Source organism: Scyliorhinus torazame, chromosome 1 (assembly GCF_047496885.1).
Source record: "Scyliorhinus torazame isolate Kashiwa2021f chromosome 1, sScyTor2.1, whole genome shotgun sequence".
Classification (NCBI taxonomy): Eukaryota; Metazoa; Chordata; class Chondrichthyes; order Carcharhiniformes; family Scyliorhinidae; genus Scyliorhinus; species Scyliorhinus torazame.
The window spans coordinates 83,353,449-83,375,580 of NC_092707.1; the positions used below are offsets into that span (position 1 = coordinate 83,353,449).

General features: G+C 47.4%; 1 protein-coding gene across 3 annotated transcripts in view; it reads left to right on the forward strand.

Moving 5' to 3' along the window:
• Positions 1-22,132, forward strand: part of c1h12orf43 (chromosome 1 C12orf43 homolog) — an 80,465-nt gene that overhangs the window by 4,827 nt on the left and 53,506 nt on the right. For 2 of the 3 annotated variants that reach the window (XM_072497263.1, XM_072497271.1), the window contains exon 2: positions 14,417-14,471. In XM_072497263.1, coding sequence (XP_072353364.1) covers positions 14,417-14,471 — 55 coding nt within the window. Of the gene's footprint in view, positions 1-14,416; positions 14,472-16,513; positions 17,004-22,132 lie in introns of those variants that run through there. The other variant, XM_072497281.1, reaches the window with a different exon arrangement.

Below are 22,132 nucleotides of genomic sequence, written 5' to 3' on the forward strand. Positions count from 1 at the left end.
AGGTTTGATCCAAGCATTAAATGGTTAAAATCAAGTCACAGTGGAAATCTTATGGGACTTAGAGGTTTATGTACACATATCACTAAAATGTAACAGTCAGGTACTAGAATAAGCCAAAAGATTAATGGAATGTTAGTCTTTATAAATGGAGGAACAGAATGTAAAGAAGGGAAGTTTTGCTGCAGCTATACAAAGCCTTGGTTGACCACATCTGGTGAGTTGTTTAGGGTCCTGGATATTTCAAAAGGATATGTTGTTCTTCCCACTGCTCCAATCAGCTGCTCCCCACCAGGTGCGCTCTCCAGCTTCCTGTGCCCAGTGCCTCTTGCCCTCACTGCACTGCTCTTTATAAAGTGTCCCCACCAGGTTCGCTCTCTCTCTGGCCTCCGCTGCTCTGTGGCCTCTGTGCAAGTAACACTGTGGGAGCCGCAGCCCCTGCCCTTGTCCAACTGGTTTCAGATTCTTGCTCCTTGTGTGGACAAGAGTGAGGATTGTAGGGAGGATGGGCAAACTGATAATAGCGCCGTGGTACAGGGAACCATTTAAGTGGGAGGAGAAAGGAGAAATGTAGTCTTAATCGGGGATAGTATAGTTAGGGCAATAGTCACTATTGTTCTCTGTAGGCAGGATCGAGCGTCCCAATGGGTGTGTTGTCTGTCCAAAGTCAGGGTTCGGGGCACCTGCTTCGGGAACTTACAGTGGGAAGAGGAGGATCCCGTTGTTGTGGTCCACGTCGGTATCAACAACATTGGAAGAACGAGGGAAGAGGTTCTGCATGGAGTTTGAGGAACTAGGCACCAAATTAAAACAAAATCTCCAAGGTTATACACTCTGGATATACCTGAGCCACATGCAAATTGGCATTAGGTACATAAAATTAGAGAGATGAGTATGTGGCTCAAAGACTGGCGTGGGAGAAGTGGGTTTCGGTTCACGTGGCACTGACATCCGTACTGAGGAAAGAGGGGGCTGTACCGTTGGGACGGTCTGCATTTGAACCATGCTGGCATCAGTGTTCTTGCAAATCACAAAAAGGGGGGGAATGTCTGTAGAGGGCTATGACAGTATTACAAGGCAGCCATTTAGGTAATGATACCCAGAGTGTGAAAGGAAGGGATAGAATGTACAAAAGTTTTTTAAAAAAGCAACAAATAGGGTCATAAGGGAAAAAAAGGTAACAAGGTGAAATTTATGGTTCTTTACTTAAATGCATGTCGTTTTGGCACAAAATAAATGAATTACCAGCACAAATTGAGATTAATGGCTATGATCTTATAGCCATTACATGGAGATCAAAACTGGGAAGTAAATATTCAGGGGTATGTGACTTTTTGTAAGGACAGGCAGGAAGGAAAGAGGTAGCTTTGTTAGTATGAGATGGAATAAGTACATTAGGAAGAAATGATCATTGATCGGGAGATATAGGACCCATAAGGGAGGTGGTGAAAAATAACAAGCGGAAGAAGACCCTGGTGGGAATAGTCTACAAGCCTCCAAATAGTGGCTGTACTGTAGGACGGAGAATAAATCAGGAGATAATAAAGGCATGTAAAAAAGGCAATACCTTAATCATGGGAGACTTTAATCTTCATGTAGATTGGGGAAAATCAAATTGACAGAGGTAGCCACAAGGGCGAATTCATCAAGTGTATTTGGGACAGTTTCCTTTCACAAATATTGTGGATCCAACCAGGGATTAGGCTATTTTAGATTTGGTAATGTGTACTGAGGCAGATTTAATAAACAATCTCAGAGTAAAATATCCCCTGGGAAGCAGTGACCACAACATAGTAGAATTTATTATTCAATTTGAGCGTGAGAAACTTGGGTCAGAAACAACTGTGCTTCACTTCAATACGGGCAAATATAAAGAAATTAAGGCAAAGTTGGCTGTAAAGACAGTTGATCACCAATGGCAGATGTTTCTGAAAATAGTTTGTGACTCAAAACAAAAATATATCCCAGTGGGGAAGAACGATTCTAGGAAGGGGATAAATCAACCATAGTTCAGCAAGGGAGTGAAGGATAGCGCTGAACTGAAAGCAAAAACATATAATGTGGTTAAATTATTGGTAAGACAGAGGATTGGGAACGTTTTATGAGGGTAAGTAACAAAGCGTGGAGGAAGTCGAGGCTGCCATTAACACATGAAGAATGGAAAAGCGGCAGGAGTGGACGGATCCCAGCAGAAATGTTCAAACTTGGAGGAGAAGCGATCACCCGTCATCTCCATTAGCTGTTGCTGAAAATCTGGGATAGAGGGGAAATTTCCGCCGGCCTCTGGGATGGCGTCATTGCCACCATCTTCAACAAATCAGACAAACCGGACTGTGGGAACGACCGTGGAATCTCCCTACTCTCCATCGCCAGGAAGATCATCTCCCGAATCCTTGCTAGCCACCTTCTCCAGTCTCTGACAAAATCCTTCCGGAAAGAAAGTGTGGCTGCCCACCAAACCGTGGAACAGTGGTCGTGATTTTCACTGCTTGGCAACTTAAAGAGAAATGCCAGAGGCAACATCAACCACTCTACATGGCTTTTTTGATTTGACCGAGGCTTTTGACTCAGTCATTCGGGAAGTGCGATGGAAAACCCTGTCGAAGGCCACTATCCAAGAGAAATTCATCAACATCCTCCGGAACTTCTCAATGACAAGATGTCATGACAGTCCTCACCAATGGAAATAAGACAGAACCCTCTAGGTCAAGACTGGAGTCAAGCAAGAATGTGTCATTGCCCTCATCTCTACTATCCTTCACCTTGATGTGGAGATGCCGGTGTTGGACTGGGGTGAACACAGTAAGAAGTCTTACAATACCAGCTTAAAGCCCAACAGGTTTGTTTCGAATCACTAGCTTTCGGAGCACAGCTCCTTCCTCAGGTGAATGAAGAGGTGGGCTCCAGAAACATATATATGGACAAAGTCAAAGATCCAAGTTTTTTTTTGTAAGAAGTCTTACAACACCAGGTCAAAGTCTTGCATTTTTGACTTTGTCTGTTTCTGGAACCCACTTCTTCATTCACCTGAGGAAGGAGCTGTGCTCTGAAAGCTAGTGATTTGAAACAAACCTGTTGGACTTTAACCTGGTGTTGTAAGCTTCTTACTATTCTTCACCTTGTCAAGAGCATACTTCCCAGTGGTGTGGACCTCGTCTCCAGGATGGAAGGAAACCTTTTCAACCTCAACCAGCTGAAATCCAAGAAGAAAACAACACTGACACCGCTCATGGAACCTTGGTGTGCGGATGACATCGCCATCCCCACTCTCTCAGAAGAGAATCTCTAAGCCATGCTTGACACCTTCTTAAAAACAAATAATCAGTCTCAGCCTCAATCTCAAGAAGACTTGAGTCCTTTTCCAATCCATCCCAGGGCATGGTCCAGTCTCTCCCTCCATCAAGGTCAGTGGAGAAAACCTACCAAATGTGCAACATTTCCCCTACCTGGGGAGCCACCTCTCTAAGGCTGATGTAGTGCCGAGATCCAACATCGTATCCAATCCGCGATGCCTAAGGATGATCACGGCATCTTTGCAGACACCAAGATCCTCGTGCAAGGCGGTCATCCTCCCAACAGTTCTTTACCGCTCAGAAACGTGGGCTACATACAGATGCCACCTCAAGGCCCTGGAGAGGTACCGTAAATGCTGCCTAAGACGGATTCTCCACATCAGTTGGGAGGACAGGAGTACTAACATCAGTGTCCTCGAAGATGCCAAAAGCACCAGCATTGAGGCCATGATCATCCGAAAATTAATTCCACCGGGGTTGCCATATGCTTAGGGTGTCCGAGTCTTTACTGCCGAAGCAAATCTTCTTTGCCCAGCTCAAGAAAGGCTCCTGAACAAGAGGAAGACAGATGAAGCGCTTCAAAGACACCCAGAAGACTTACCTCAAGGGACATGAGAAGTATTTGGGGGACATGAGAAGTATTTGAGGGACATGAGAAGTATTTGGCAGGAAGGATCAAGGAAAACCCAAAAGCTTTCTATAGGTATGTCAGGAATAAGCGAATGACTAGGGACAGAGTAGGACCAGTCAAGGACAGGGATGGGAAGTTGTGTGTAGAGTCTGAAGAGATAGGCGAGATACTAAATGAATATTTTTCGTCAGTATTCACTCAGGAAAAAGATAATGTTGTGGAGGAGAATGCTGAGCCCCAGGCTAATAGAATAGATGGCATTGAGGTACGTAGGGAAGAGGTGTTGGCAATTCTGGACAGGCTGAAAATAGATAAGTCCCCGGGACCTGATGGGATTTATCCTAGGATTCTCTGGGAGGCCAGGGAAGAGATTGCTGGACCATTGGCTTTGATTTTTATGTCATCATTGGATACAGGAATAGTGCCAGAGGACTGGAGGATAGCAAATGTGGTCCCTTTGTTCAAAAAGGGGAGCAGAGACAACCCCGGCAACTATAGACCGGTGAGCCTCACGTCTGTAGTGGGTAAAGTCTTGGAGGGGATTATAAGAGACAAGATTTATAATCATCTAGATAGGAATAATATGATCAGGGATAGTCAGCATGGCTTTGTGAAGGGTAGGTCATGCCTCACAAACCTTATCGAGTTCTTTGAGAAGGTGACTGAACAGGTAGACGAGGGTAGAGCAGTTGATGTGGTGTATATGGATTTCAGCAAAGCGTTTGATAAGGTTCCCCACGGTAGGCTATTGCAGAAAATACGGAGGCTGGGGATTGAGGGTGATTTAGAGATGTGGATCAGAAATTGGCTAGCTGAAAGAAGACAGAGGGTGGTGGTTGATGGGAAATGTTCAGAATGGAGTTCTGTCACAAGTGGAGTACCACAAGGATCTGTTCTGGGGCCGTTGCTGTTTGTCATTTTTATCAATGACCTAGAGGAAGGCGCAGAAGGGTGGGTGAGTAAATTTGCAGACGATACTAAAGTCGGTGGTGTTGTCGATAGTGTGGAAGGAAGTAGCAGGTTACAGAGGGATATAGATAAGCTGCAGTGCTGGGCTGAGAGGTGGCAAATGGAGTTTAATGTAGAGAAGTGTGAGGTGATTCACTTTGGAAGGAAAAACAGGAATGTGGAATATTTGGCTAATGGAAAAGTTCTTGAAAGTGTGGATGAGCAGAGGGATCTAGGTGTCCATGTACATAGATCCCTGAAAGTTGCCACCCAGGTTGATAGGGTGGTGAAGAAGGCCTATGGAGTGTTGGCCTTTATTGGTAGAGGGATTGAGTTCTGGTACGGCCGCATTTGGAGTATTGCGTACAGTTCTGGTCACCGCATTATAGGAAGGACGTGGAGGCTTTGGAACGGGTGCAGAGGAGATTTACCAGGATGTTGCCTGGTATGGAGGGAAAATCTTATGAGGAAAGGCTGATGGACTTGAGGTTGTTTTCGTTAGAGAGAAGAAGGTTAAGAGGAGACTTAATAGAGGCATACAAAATGATCAGAGGGATAGATAGGGTGGACAGTGAGAGCCTTCTCCCGCGGATGGAAATGGCTAGCACGAGGGGACATAGCCTTAAACTGAGGGGTAATAGATATAGGACAGAGGTCAGGGGTAGGTTCTTTACGCAAAGAGTAGTGAGGCCGTGGAATGCCCTACCTGCTACAGTAGTGAACTCGCCAACATTGAGGGCATTTAAAAGTTTATTGGATAAACATATGGATGATAATGGTATAGTGTAGGTTAGATGGCTTTTGTTTCGGTGCAACATCGTGGGCCGAAGGGCCTGTACTGCGCTGTAATGTTCTATGTTCTATAAATGCAACATAGACCTCTGTGCTTGGGAGATCCTTGCTCAGAAGAGAACGGCTGAGAGGAACGTCGTGATTGAAGGGACACAATTCTTTGTGGACACCTGACAACAAGAGGAGGCCCAGATAAGGAATCTGAGAAAGGAATATCTAGAGTCCAAGGACCGATCCCATCTCCGGAAACACCTGCCGAGTCTGCGATCGAAGATGCCGCTTTATGCTTGGGTTCATCAGCCATATAAGAACCCACAGAACCCATGACCAGTAACACAGTTTCATAGGTGGACAATCATATTCGTTAGTGAGTGATTGCTGAAGAATATAGAAACAGACAGCCAGAGTCTCTTTAAATATATAAAAAGGAAGCCAGAAGCCAAAGTGAACATTTAGAAAATGAGACTGGGAAAATAATAATGAGGAACCAGGAAATGGCAGAGTTTAACAAATACATTGCAACAGTCTTCACAGTGGAAGATGCTAATAACATTTCAAAAATAAATAATCAAGGGATAGAAGGAGTGGGGGGAGGAAAGAAATAAATACAACAGCAAAAAAGCAGGGAAAAAGCACAAAGGAAACTAATAGGGCTAAAGGCCGATAAGTCCCCTGAACCTGATGGGTTGCATCCCAGGACATTAAAGGAAGTAGTTACACAGATAGTGGATGCACTGGTAGTAATCTTCCAAGAAACCTTACATTCTGAAAAAGTCACAGAGGATTGGAAAACTGCAAGTGTAACACCTTTATTCAAAAAAGGGGGAGACAAAAAGTAAGTAACTATAGGCCAGTTAGCTTAACTTCTGTTATTGGAAAAAGTTAGAGTCCACCTTAAAGGTTGTAATAGCAGAGCATAATCATGGCTTCATGAAGGCAAAATCTTGCCTGACAAATTTATTAGATTATTGGGATTCTTTAAAGTGGTAACGAGCAGGATTGGTGAAAGGGAACCAGTTAATGTAATATACTTGGATTTCCAAATGGCATTTCATAAGGTACCACATAAAACGCTATTTAATAAGGTAAGAGCCGATCCATGAGAGGTGGGATAAGAGGAGCTTTTTCGGGATGGCAATATCATGATCTCAGACCATATCTCAACAGTTGCTCATATACTGGACAGAAACCACAATATTTTATTTTAATTTTGTAAAACTGAGGAAAGGATACCTCGCTACAGGAGTGATTGCACGCAAAATAATGATATGATATATTCAAACAAACGTTATTACTAACACAGTATTAAAATATCTTTAGCATCACACAAGAAAATGTGGGTAGCACAGTAGTTAGCACTGTTGGTTCATAGCTCCACAGGATCCCAGGTTCGATTCCCGACTTGAATCATTGTCTGTGCGGAGTCTGCACATTCTCCCCATGTCTGCGTGGGTTTCCTCCGGGTGCTACAGTTTCCTGCCATAGTCCAAAGATGTGCAAATTAGGTGGATTGGCCATGCTAAATTGCCCTTAGTGTCCAAAAACGATTAGCTGGGGTTATGGGGATAGGGTGGGGGTGTGGGCTTAAGTAGGGTGCTATTTCCAAGAGCCGGTGCAGACTCGATGGGCCAAATGTCCTCCTTCTGCACTGTAAATTCTATGATTTTATGGAAATAGCTTAGAATTACCCCTTAAACAATGCTAATCAATATAGCGACGCAATAACCCTTAACTGCTAACTTTCTTTCCATTCAAATATGTCTTGGATCTCCACTTTGAGAAAGAGAGCTCTTTTGAGACTGTTTGAAAGAAAGAGACCTGACACCCTGTCAGAATAATGCAGAATCTCTGGCTGTATTCTTCAGAAACCTCAGCTCACCTTCCAGCCAAAACTAACGCTGAAAACCTCAACACCTGACGACTTCAACCCCTGGCTCCATCCATTAACTACATCATCTAACTGAGCTGAACACAATGTCTCTAATTATCTACTCCCCAGGGAATACTCTTAATATAAAATTAAAATCCATTCGCTCAAACTTTTACGATGCTTTAATTGCAGCTCTGGCTCCAAAATTCCTAGCTCTTTCTCAGACCACTATTTTTAAAAACATGACTGTAGCATTCATTCACACATTAACCCTTACTGCACCAAATACATATAATACAATTTATCTGAAGTTCCTACATTCATCACAGGCAACCTGTAACTAGTGGGGTGTCACAAGGATCCATTTTTTGGGGGCCACAATTATTTACAATATATATTAATGACTTGGGTGAGGGAAATGAATGCGCGATTGCCAAGTTTGGAAATGACACAAAAATAGGTGGGAAGGCAAATGGTGAGGGTGTCAGAGTCTACAGAGAGATATCGACAGGATATGTGAGTAGGCAAAAACTTGGCAGATGGAATATAATGTAGGAAAATGTGAAGTTATGCATTTTGGTAGAATAAAGGAGCTGAATATTACTTCAATGGAGAAAGACTGCCAAATACTGCAGCACAGAGAGAATTGGGAGTCCTCGTGCAGAAATCACAAAAAGATCAAAAGGTAATTGGGGCGGCAAATAGAATGTTGGCCTTTATTTCAAAGAGAATGGAGAAAAAAATAGGGAATGCCTGCTAAAGCTATACAAGGCACTAGTTAGCCCACACCTAGAATACTGTGAACGGAAAGATATGCTGGCATTGGAGGCAGTCCAAAAAAGGTTCATGAGGTTGATCCCAGGTATGGAGAAATTTTCTTCTGAGGAGATGTTGAGTGATTGGGCCTGTACTCTGGTGTTTAGAAGAATGAGATGTGACCTTATTGAGACAAATAGGATCCCCAGGGGACTTGACAGGGCAGATACTGAATGGGTGCTTCCTTTTTTGGGAGAGTCTAGGACCAGAGGGCATAATCTCAGAGTAAGGGGTCACCCATTTAAGACGGTGATGAGGAATTTCTTCTGAGGGTAGTGAATCTGTGGAATTCTTTACCGCAGAGAGCTGTAGAGGCTGGGACGTTAAGTATGGTCAAAGCTGAGATAGACAGATTTTTAATCAGCAAAGGTTATGGGGATAAGGCAGGAAAGTGGAGTTGAAGATTATATCAGATCAGCCATGATCTCATTGAATGGCAGAGCAGACTCGGTGAGCCGAATGGCCCATTTCTGCTCTTGCGTCTTATGATCTAATGCAGCGCAGATTCACCAGACTGTTACCAGAGCTCCAAAGGTTAGATAATGAGGTGAGATTACTTGAACTAAGTTTGTATTCCCTGGTTTAAGAATGATTTGATAAACCCTCCGCAAGTGTTTTCTACTCTAACCGTTAAATGTCTGCTTGGTTCAGTACTGGCACCATTGTCTCTGAGCCATTTCCTCCACATGTCCATCCATGGTCTCACGCTCTTGCCTGCAAATCTGTAGCCTCCATCAGCCTTTGTTTTTTTTTAACAAACAATTTTTGATGAGGTATTTTTGGCATTACAAGCAACAACAGTATAAAAACAGCGTATAAAGAACAATAATCATAGTGCAAACACCGACACCCGTCCCTCCAAGGCCCGCCTATTTAATCCCCTATTCTATGCTACCCTCGGCCCCCCCCCCCCCCTTCCCCAACCAAACCCCTGCTGACGATTAATTCTCCGCAAAGAAGTCGATGAATGGTTGCCACCTCTGGACGAGCCCCAACACTGACCCTCTCAAGGCGAACTTAATCTTTTCCAGGCCGAGAAAGCTCGTCATGTCGGTTAACCAGGCCTCCGACATGGGAGGCTTTCAGTCCCTCCAAACTAGTAATATCCGTCTCTGGGCTACCAGGGAGGCAAAGGCCAGAACATCTGCCTCTTTCCCCTCCTGGACTCCTGGATCTTCCGACCCCAAACACCGCCACCCCGGACTCATTTCCACCCTTGTTTTCAATACTCTGGACATGACGTCTGCAAACCCCTGCCAATATCCCCTAAGTTTTGGACACGCCCAGAACATGTGGACATGGTTCGCTGGTCCACCCGCACATTTTACACACCTGTCTTCCACCCCAAAGAATCTGCTCATCCGGGCCACTGTCATGTGAGCCCGGTGTACCACCTTGAATTGGATCAAGCTAAGCCTTGTGCATGTAGCGGTCGTGTTGACTCTGCGTCTGCCCATAGGCCTCCTCCATCTCTCCCCCCAGTTCCTCCTCCCACTTACACTTCAGTTACTCGATCTGTGTCTCCTCCGCTCCCATTAGTTCTTTGTAGATGTCCGAGACGCTCCCCTCCCCCACCCATCCCCTGGACACTACCCTCTCCTGGATCCCCCTTAGTGGCAGGAGTGGGAAGGATGATACCTGCCTGCGCAGAAAGCCCTGCACCTGTAAGTATCTGAAGTCGTTCCCTGTTGCCAACCCAAACTTCTCCTCCAGCGCTCTCTAGCTAAGGAAGCTCCCTTCCAGAAACAGGTCCCCCCTCCTCTCCATTCCCGCCCTTTGCCATACCCGAAACCCCCCATCCAAGCTCCCTGAGGCAAACCAGTGGTTGTCACATATTGGGGACCAAACTGATGCTTCCACTGTTCCAACGTACCTCCTCCACTGACTCCAAATTCTCAGGGCCGCCACCACCACTGGACTGGTGGAATATCTCGCCGGTGGGAACGGCAGAGGTGCCGTTATCAACGCCCCCAAGCTGGTGCCCCTACATGAAGCTGCCTCCATCCGCTCCCAAACCGACCCCGTCTCCGCCACCCACTTCCTTATCATAGCAATATTGGCCGCCCAGTAGTAATTACTGAAGTTTGGCAGGGCAAGGTCCCCCTCACCCGATTCCTCTCAAGCATCACCTTCTTCACCTGCGGGGACTTACCCGCCCAGACAAAGCCCAAAATGATTTTGTTAATCCTCTTAAAAAAGGACCGCGGGATGAAAATCGGGAGGCATTGGAACACAAATAAAAATCTCGGTAGGACCGTCATCTTAACCGTCTGCACCTCCCAGCCAGCGACAGCGGTAGCTCATCCCATCTCCGGAACTCGCCCCTCATCTGCTCGACCAACCGGGACAAGTTCAACTTATGCAACTGGCCCCACTAACCTAAACGGTAGCTCCCCCAGCCGACCTTCCTGACCTCTTGCCTGGACGACAAACGTCTCGCTCTTTGTCATATTCAGTTTGTATCCCGAAAACCGGCCAAATGCCCCCAGAATCGCCATGATCTCCTTCATCCCTGCCCCTGGATCTGCTACATATAAGAGCAGGTCGTCCGCATGCAGCGAGGCCCTATGTTCCACACCCCCCCTAACCAGCCCCTTCCAACCCCTTGAAGCTCTCAGAGCAATTGCCAGCAGCTCTATAGCTAACGCAAACAGCAGTGGGGAGAGGGGGCATCCCTGTCTTGTCCCCCGGTGCAGCCTAAAAGAGTCAGAGGTCGTCCTATTCGTCCTTACACTAGCCTCCGGGGCCTGATACAGCAGCCTAACCCAGTCGATAAAACCCCTACCAAACCCAAATCGTCCCAGCACCTCCCATAGATAGTCCCACTCCACCCGGTCGAACGCCTTCTCCGCATCCATGGCCACAACTACCTCAACCTCCCTGCTCTCCGGGGGCATCATAATCACGTTGAGCAGCCGTTTTATATTGGCCACCAACTGCCTACCCTTGACAAATCCGGTTTGATCCTCCATCATCACATCCGGCACACAATCTTCAATCCTGGAGGCCAAAACTTTGGCCAGCAGCTTAGCATCCACATTAAGCAGGGAGATCGGCCTATAAGACCCACATAGTTCCGGGTTCTTGGCCCGCTTCAATATTAACAAAATGGTGGCCTGTGACATTGTCGGGGGCAGCACCCCTCTATCTCGCGCCTCATTAAAAACCTTGATCAGCAACGGCCCTAGTATCCCCGAGAATTTCTTGTAGAATTCCACCGGGTACCCGTCCGGTCCCGGGGCTTTACCCGACTGCGTTGCCTTCAAGGCCTCAGCTATTTCTTCGGCCCTGATCGGAGCCCTCAACCCATCCACCAGCTCCCTGCCCACCCTTGGGAAGGTCAGTCCGTCCAAAAAGCGTCTCATCCCCTCGGGCTCCCTGGGGGTTCCGAGTGGTAAAGCCGGCTATAAAAATCCCTGAATGCCCTATTTAGCCCGGCCAAGTCCCCTACCGGATTCCCATCCCCATCAATCACCTTTTCTATTCCCCTGGCCGCCTCCCTCTTCCTAAGCTGCTGTGCCAGCATTCTGCTGGCCTCTCCCCATGTTCATAAAATGTCCCCCTCGCCTTTCTAAGCGGCTCCACTGCCTTGCCTGTGGACAACTCCCTGTTTTCGAACACGACCGGTCCAGGCTGGGGTTGATGACCGTATTAAAATCCCCTCCCATCACCAGCTTGTGTTAGTCCAGATCCAGTATCTTCCCGAGTACCCTCTTTATGAATTCAACATCGTCCCAGTTCGGCGCGTACACGTCGACCAAGACTACCTTCTTCCCCTCCAGCTTACCGCTCACCATGACATAACGCGCCCCCCTCCCCCAAGACTATACTACACACCTGGAATTTCACCCGCTTATTGATTAAAATCGCCACCTCTCTTGTCTTGGTGTCCAGCCCCGAATGAAAGACCTGACAGACCCAACCCTTCCTTAGCCTAAATTGATCCGCTACTTTCAGGTGTGTCTCCTGCAACATCACCATGTCCACCTTCAGAGCCCTCAGATGCGCAAACACAAGTGCCCGCTTGACCGGCCCGTTCAACCCTCTAACATTCCAAGTGATCAGCCTGGTTGGGGGGGCACCGTCCCCCCACTCCCTCCGCCGATCAGCCATCCCCCTTCCTGGGTCCGCCCCCAGCCCATGCACCGCCCCTCCAACGGCCCGCCTCCTGGAAGCCCCCACCCCCGACCTCCTCTCTGTCCCAAAACCTAAGTCCCTCCCTCGTCAGCAGAGTAACTTCGTCCCCCCCCTTACCACCCCCCCCCCCTAGCAACACCACCTTGTAACCTAACCCCCCCTACCCCACTGTGCTTCCAGAGACCAGCTCACCCAGCTAGCCTGGTGACCCAAGAAGTCTCCCACCTATTGTTTCCTACTCCCCGCCCATCAAAACCACTTCCCTCATCAAACCGAGATCGAACAATCTCCCAATTACCATAGGAGACAACCCAAAACAGACAAAACCTCCCACAAGGAAGCCCCCCCAATAGTGCAAATCAGAGTAGTAGAAAGGAAAAAGCCCCCACCAGCCACCCCCATCAAAACACCGAAAACCCATAGAAACCGAATAACTTTTATTCCCACATCTTCGCCCAAACTTAAAAAGCAGAAGAAAAACAACAATCAGAACATATATACATCGTTCAGAAAAGGCTGCAACTTAAGTCCAAAAAGTTCTCAGTTCTGCGCCAGTCCCTTCTTCTTGGCAAAGTCCATCGCATCTTCGGGCGACTCAAAATAATGGTGCTGGTCCTCGTGCATGACCCAAAGACGTGCTGGATAGAGGAGCTCAAATTTCACCTTCTTAAACAGGATCTCCTTCACTTGCCTGCTCTCTTTCTGGCCACCTCCACACTCAGGTCCTGATAGACCCGCAGTGTGCTATTGTCCCATTTGCAGCTCCTGGTACGTTTGGCCCACTGGAGATCACACTCTTTTTATCCAGAAATCTGTGGAACCGGACCACCATCGCCCTTTGCGGGGGGGAGTCCGTCCGTCCCCGGCCGTGCCTTCCTCACCATCGCCCTGTCCACCTCCAACGGTCGGGGAAAAGCCCCCTCCCCCAGAAGCTTCTGGAACATATTTACCACAAACGCGCCAGCATCAGCCCCCTCAGGGAGATCGACAATTCTTAAGTTCTGCCGGCGAGCTCTGTTCTCCAGATCCTCCACCTTCTACAGCAGCCTCTTTTGCTGATCCTTTAGCATCCCCACCTCTAGCTCGACCACCGTTTGGTGCTCCTCCTGGTCCGCCAGCGCTTTCTCCAACTTCTGAATCGTCCAATCCTGGGCATCCAGCCTGCGCTCCAGCCGATCGATCAACTCCTTTATCGGGTCAAGACAGTCCCGTTTCTGCCTGGCAAAGCACTCCTGGATGACCTGCATCCTCCGTCGATGGCTGGGCCGTCGCAGCAGGGGTCCAAACATCAGCCATGTTGTCTTCAGTGGCCACCTCTACCCAGCCCTTGCTGATCTTTTTATTTCTTCCTTTTCGGTCTCTTGGGGTTATCCGTTCCATGCACCACTCTGTGGGTCCAGAGCCTAATTGGCTGCACCTTCAAAACCAAAACTCAAAACCACGAAAAAGTCGGGGGGAAAAGTTCAAAAGTTCGGCCAGAGCGGGAGCCACCAAGTGTGCGACCTACTCCCTCATAGCCGCCACCGGAAGTCCCATCAGCCGTTTGTTTTTACTGAGCTGTGGTCCCTTTCCATTTTTGGTCTCCTTTGTATCTCCTTTGTATACTTTCCTCCCTCCAGGTCACTACTGATAACACAATTTATATGGCCCCAGTCTCTGGAACACTCTTCCCAGCCCCTCTACCTCCACCCCCTACTTTGAACACCTCCACAAAAGGTACCTCCTTGATCAGATATTCATCATTCATGCAAATCCTCCTCCCATTATTTGAATATGTCTAATCACGTTAACCCCTGTGGAGCACTTTGGGACCCTTTATTTCATTTTTAGATACAAGTGCAAAGTGTCATCTATCCACATACTTAGAAAGGAAATCTGCTTATCAATAACCCTGACAACAATGTCCTTTTAAATGTTTTTTCCCTTTAATAGCTGGGACCAGTGAAGATGAGAAGCACATTTCAGTATTAACCAGACCAAGTCTGAGGTAAGTCTACACAATTCGTTATGAATTGAGAATCGAGTAATGTTGGTTGGTTTCCTTTTCAATTTTCAGAGGGTGTAGCATTTTTTTATTTTATAGAGGGCTTCTATGTTCAGGTTTGTTTTATATTTTAATTATCACTAAAAAGAATATGTTAATCTTTCAGAAAAAGATTGTAATGCTTATTCTTCATTTGCACTTTTAAAATGACTCCTAAAATAGTTGGTTTGAAATTTGCTGGAATTTCCAATAAATTCCACACTGTACATCTTTGGATAAGTTCCACCGTATCATGGCAACACATAAGCAGTTATTTATCAATGATATTGTGTGTCGTTTATCATTGTTGGGTCAATCACCTACCCCAAGGTTTGCAAAGTAAAAGAACACAACCCACCATCACCTTCTCTGGGCAACAAGGAATGCACAATAAATGCAGCCTTGCAAGCATCACGCAAAATTTGTTTTTCCATTAAGGGGCAATTTAGCGTTGCCAATCCATCTACCCTGCACATCTTTGGGTTGTGGGGTGAACCCACACAGACACTGGAAGAATGTGCAAACTCCACACATAGAGCAACCCAGGACCAGGATCGTACCCGGGTCCTCGGTGCCGTGAGGCAGCAGTGCTAACCACTGTGCCATCGTGGCACAATCCTAACTTCTCTGCCTGTTAAACTGATCCTGGTGGATTGTGATGGTCTAGGTGAATATAATGTTACGACACCCTGGGCGCGGTCAACTCCAGCCCCACTTGACCCGGAGTAGCAACACAATTGAATTAACCAATAATTCTTAGAAAAGTACCCAAAGTCTTTGGTCCTTGGCTGCTCAATAATTACAGTCACCAGGATTGTAAATTTAAACGCAAGTACTTTTTATTTATTGCAAGAATTAGAATGAAATTTGTAACAAAGAAAACTAGTTAACTATTAACTAATTCCTAACCAGGGCCAGTTTAGCTCAGTTGTCGAGAAAGCTGGTTCATGCAGAACGAGGCCAGCAGCGCGGTTTCAATTCCCATACTGGCTGAGGTTATTTATGAAAGCCTGCCTTCTCGGCCTTGCCCCTTGCCTGAGGTGTGGTGATCTTCAGGTTAAATCACCACCATGAAGCTATTCCTTTCAAAGGGGAAAGAAGCCGATGGTCATCTGGAACTATGGCAACCTTACCGTACCTAATTCCTAATACCCCACTTTAACTTGCTCCCACCCTCGATCTATATTTATATAAACACACAGGACAGACAAACACAGAGGAGGATTGGGAGGAAAATAATAAGGATGAAAGTTAAAAGAAAAGAGTCTTTATTTCAGATTGTTGTTTCTAGCGCCTTTCTCCTCTTCAAACTTTGCTTTCAATTCAAGGTTTTCACTGCAGATTCATTCAGGTATCTGTCGGTTCAAGAATACATCAACTCATAACCTTCCACAAGTCCCGAAAGACGTGCTGTTAGGTCAATTGGACATTCTGAATTCTCCCTCAGTGTACCCGAACCCGCCGGAGTGTGATGACTAGGGGCTTTTCTCAGTAACTTCATTGCAGTGTTAATGTAAGCCTACTTGTGACACTAATAAAGATGATTATTCTGGAGAAAGAGAGAGACAAAGAGATAGAGAGAGACAGAGACATTTTCTCTGTCTGTCCAGGTCTCTGTTTGCAGCCTGTAATGGTTTCATTTATTCATTCAGGTTCTCTGTAGATCCAGAAGTACATCAACTTACAGCCTTTTTGGAGCGAGAGAGAGAAGAACAGGTCTTTCTCCTGTGTATCCAAGATTCAAAAACCAAGCTCCCTGAGTCCCTAAAAACCATTCCACTCAAGTGGACCCAATCACCACCTGTTATCGGGCAAAATACGACCTTTTTGCCAATTCATTGATCGCCAGCCAATCAATCAAATCAAGTCCTACCCCATCTCTCGGGTGCTGAGGAGTCTGGGTCTTGCTGTCCAAAGCTAGCAGCACCGTTTATTATGTTGCAACTTCTTGAATTCCTCCTACTCTCTGCTGCTTGACTTGATGATACATGTCCATTCGCATCCATGGATCAAAAATGCTAACAGCAAAATAAAGAAAGGAAAATAAGGGAATCATCAGGAAGGACTCTTACAATAACATTGAAGAGTTCAGCTGACCGCTGGACAGAAAAAAAAGGCTTCTGTTTCCATGTTTGATTGCTTGATTGTTACTCCTTCCACAAACATTCAATCGCTCCACCGAGGCTGCTATCTACAAGATGCACTAGGAAGCACTTTCCAAATCTACGAGCACTACCATCTAAAAGGACAAGTGCAGCAGAGACCTGGGAACCCCACCACCTGGAGGTTCCCCTCCAAGTCACTCATCATCCTGACTTGGAAACATACCGCCGTTCCTTCGCTGTCACTCGGTCAAAATCCTGGAATTCCCTCTGTAACAGCACTGTGGGTGTACCTATACCTCAGGGACTGCAGCCATTCAAGAAGGCAACTCACCATCACCTGAAGGGCAACTAGGGATGGGCAATAAATGCTAGCCATCGATGGCCAGATCCCGTAAATTAATTTTAAAAATAAATCTCCCAAAGATTGCCCATTGGCACTTCCATAATATCGCCTGTCATCACCTGGTTGACAGCCCCTTCGGTTCCAAAACTCTAAACCAGGCTTGACCAACTTTTTCGCCTGGGAACCACATTTCCATATTTCCTCACTCCAGCGCCCGTGAGCAAATTTCAGAAAGACTAGGTTTAACATAAAGTTCAACTCAATTTGTAATAAAAGTTGAGGTTTGAAGGAAAATAACAATTGCTGAGCAAAAGAACAGCAATGTCATAGTTAAGTTTCAAAAAAATAAAAATAGCCAGCGTGTGAGGGTCAGGGTATGTGGGCGAATGAGTGGCTGCGTATATTTATATTGGTGTAGGGTGTGAAGAGTGAGTGAGAAACCTTAGACTGGGCGTAAGGCAGACACATACTCACCCATGTAAAATCAGTCTCTCACTCCCACTCAGCCATCCACACTCTCTCTCTCAAAAGCACCCACGCACCACAACTCTCACACTTGCCCATCCATCTACTCCCAGACACTCACTCTGCCACCCCCACACACTCACTCTCTGCCACCCCCACACACACTCACTCTGCTACACCCGCACACACTCACTCATTCTATGGCACCCCTATATGCACTCACTCACTCTCTGCCACCCCCACACACACTCATTCACTCTCTGCTACACCCGCACACACTCACTCTCTGCTACACCCGCACACACTCACTCACTCTCTGCTACACCCGCACACACTCACTCACTTTCTGCCACACCCGCACACATTCACTCACTCTCTGCCACACCCGCACACACACTCACTCATTCTGCCACCCCCACACACCCTGCCTCACCCACTCTCTGCCACCCTCACACTCACCCTCTGCCACCCTTTCACAACCACCCACCCACCTCACCTCTCAAACCTACCTATTCATCTGCTCCCAGACACTCACTCTGCTAGCCCTACAAACACTCTCTGCCACCCCTGCATACTCACTCACTCTCTGCTACACCCACACACACTCACTCACTCTGCCACACCCATACACACTCACTCACTCTCTGCCGCACACACTCACTCACTCTCTGCCGCACACACTCACTCACTCTCTGCCACACACACTCACTCACCCTCTGCCGCACATACACGCACTCTCTGCCGCACATACGCACACTCTCTGCTACCCCCACATACACTTATGGCTACACCCCCCCCCCCCACACACACACACACACACTCACTCTCTGCCACACACGCACATTCACTCTGTCACCCCACCCCCCCACACACACACACACACTCTGCCACAACCACACCCGCACACACTCACTCTATGCTCTACCCGCACACACTCACTCACTCTCTGCCACACATACATGCACTCTCTGCCGCACATACACACACTCTCTGCTACCCCCACATACACTTATGGCTACACCCCCCCCCCACACACACACACACTCACTCTCTGCCACACATGCACATACACACAAGCACACACACACTCTCTGCCACTCCCACCCACTCTCTCTGCCACCCCCACACACACTGCCTCACCCACTCTCTGCCACCCTCACACTCACCCTCTGCCACCCTTTCACAACCACCCACCCACCTCACCTCTCAAACCTACCTATTCATCTGCTCCCAGACACTCACTTTGCTAGCCCTACAAACACTCTCTGCCACCCCTGCATACTCACTCACTCTCTGCTACACCCACACACACTCACTCACTCTGCCACACCCATACACACTCACTCACTCTCTGCCGCACACACTCACTCACTCTCTGCCGCACACACTCACTCACTCTCTGCCACACACACTCACTCACCCTCTGCCGCACATACACGCACTCTCTGCCGCACATACACACACTCTCTGCTACCCCCACATACACTTATGGCTACACCCCCCCCCCACACACACACACACTCACTCTCTGCCACACACGCACATTCACTCTGTCACCCCCCCCCCACACACACACACACACTCTGCCACAACCACACCCGCACACACTCACTCTATGCTCTACCCGCACACACTCACTCACTCTCTGCCACACATACACACAAGCACACACACACTCTCTGCCACTCCCACCCACTCTCTCTGCCACCCCCACACACACTCGCTCTCTGCTGCACCCGCACGCACTCATTCACTCTCTCTGCCACACATACACATACACACATACTCTCTCCCACTTTCACACACACTTACTCTCTGCTAAGAGAGTAAACTTAAGAGAATCGTGAACAAAAACTCCCCAAGTCCCTTTGTGCTTCTGATTTCCTAAGCATTCCCCATTTAGAAAATTGTCTATGCCTAAATTCCTCCTTCCAAAGTGCAGAAGCTCACACTTTTCCACATTGTATTTTATTTTATCTGCCACTTCATTGCCCACTCTCCTAGCCTGTCCAAATCCTTCTGCAGCCCCCTTGCTTCCTCAATACTACCTGTCCCTCTACAGATCTTTGTATCATCTGCAAACTTAGCAACAATGCCTTCAGTTCCTCCTTCCATATCATTAATGTATATTGAGAAAAGTTGTGGTCCCAGCATAGACCCCTGAGGCACACCACTAGTCACCGGCTGCCATCCTGAAAAAGACCCCTTTATCCCCACTTTCTGCCTTCTGCTAATCAGCCAATCTTCTATCCGTGCCAGGATCTTACCCTTAACACCATGGGCTCTTAACGCATTTAACAGTCTCCTATGTGGCTCCTTGTTAAAGGCCTTCTGGAAATTTAAATAAATCACATCCACTGGTTCTTCTTTGTTATCTCCTCAAAGAACTCTAACAGATTTGTCAGACACGATCTCCCTTTGACAAAGCCGTGCTGACTCAGTCCTATATTACCATGCACTTCCAAATACTCCGTGATCTCATCTTTAATAGCGGACTCTAAAATCTTACCAGTGACTAAAGTCAGGCTAACTGGCCTACAATTTCCCATCTTCTTCCTCCCTCCCTTCTTAAACAGCGGTGTTACATTAGCCACTTTCCAGTCCTCTGGGACCCTTCCTGCCTCCAGTGATTCCTTAAAGATCACCACCAATGCCTCCACAATCTCCTCAGCTATCTCTTTTAGGACCCTGGGGTGTAGTCCATCCGGTCCAGATGACATATCCACCTTCAAATCTTTCAGTTTCCCCAGAACCTTCTCCTTAGTGATGGCTACTGCACTCACCTCTGCCCCCTGATTCTCCTGGAGCTCTGGCATCCCACTGAGGGGCTGGTTTAGCACAGGGCTAAATAGCTGGCTTTTAAAGCAGACCAACGCAGGCCAGCAGCACGGTTCAATTCCCGTACCAGCCTCCCCGAACAGGCGCCGGAATGTGGTGACAAGGGGCTATCACGGTTACTTCATTTGAAGCCTACTTGTGACAATAAGCGATTTTCATTTCATTTTCATTTCATGGTGTCTTCCACCGTGAAGACTGATGCAAAGTAACTGTTCAGTTTGTCTGCCATTTCTTTGTTTCCTATTATTACTTCTCCAGCCATGTTTTCCAGTGGTCAAATGTCTATTTTTGCCTCTCTCATCTTTTATATATTGAAAAAAACCTCTTCCTATCTTCTTTTATATTACTAGCTAGCTTGCAGTCATATTTCATCTTCTTTCCCCTTACTGCTTTTTTAGTTGTCCTCTGCTCGCTTTTATAGGCTTCCCAAACCTCTGGCTTCTCACTAATCTCGCCACTTTGTATGCTTTTTCTTTTGCTTTTATGCTGTCCTTGACTTCCCTCATCAACCATGGATGCCTTGTCCTGCCCTTAGCATGTTTCCTCCTCCTTGGGATGAATTTCTGCTGTGCCTCCCTAATAACCCCAAAAAACGCCTGCTATTGCTGTGCCACTGTCTTCCCTGTTCAACTCTTATTCCAATCAGTCCACATACATTACACTCACTCTCTGCCACCGCACGCACTAACTCACTCACCATCACCCCCATACAAACTCACTCTCTGCCACACACACACGTGCACACACACTTGCACAACTACACCCACACACAATCACATACTCTGCTACACCTGCACACATTAACTCATTCTCTCCACCCCACCACACACTCTGCTATACACACACACATGCTTACTCTCTCTGCTACACCCGCACACACCCAATCTCTGCTACACCCGCACACACTAACTCACTCTCTGCCACACACACGCAACTACACCCACACTCACTCACTCTCTCCACCCACCACATACACACACATACTGTTACACCCAGACACACTCACTTGCTCTCTGCCACCCCTATACACACACATTTACTCACTATCGCCCTCATAAATACTCACTCACACTCTGACACCCCCGCACACACTTGCTCTCTGCCACCACTGCACACACTCACTCACTCGCTGCCACCCCTGCACACACTCAGTCTCTGTCACTTCTACACACACTCACTCACTCTCCACCTCACACATACACAATCTCTGCCACACCCCGAACACACTGATTTACTCTCTGCCAATCCCACAAACATTCACTCACTCTCTACCTCCCTCATACATACTCACTCTCTGCCACCTCTACACACACACTCACACTCTCTGCCACTTCAATTGACACTCACACTCTCTGCCACCCCCACACACACTTACTCACTCACTCTCTGCCACCACCTCACACATACACACTCTCTGCCACCCCGTACACACTGATTTACTCTGTCAACCCCACAAACACTCACTCACTCTCTACCACCCTCATACACACACTCACTCTCTGCCACCCCTATACACACTCACACTCTCTGCCACCCCCACACACACACACTCACTCACTCCCTGCCACCCCCAAACACTCTCACTCACTCTCTGCCACCCCCACACTCATTCACTCTCTTCCACCCCCATACACACTCACTCACTGCCACCCCCATATGCACTCACTCATTCTCTGCCAGCCCCACACACACATTCACTCTCAGCCACCCCCACACACTCACTCATTCTCTACCACCTTCATACTCACTCACTCTCTGCTACACAAACTCACCTATGCTCTGCTACACACTCGTTCACTCTGCAACACCCACACACAATCTCTCACTCACTCTGCTACACCCACACACTCTCACTCACTCGCTGCCATCTCTAC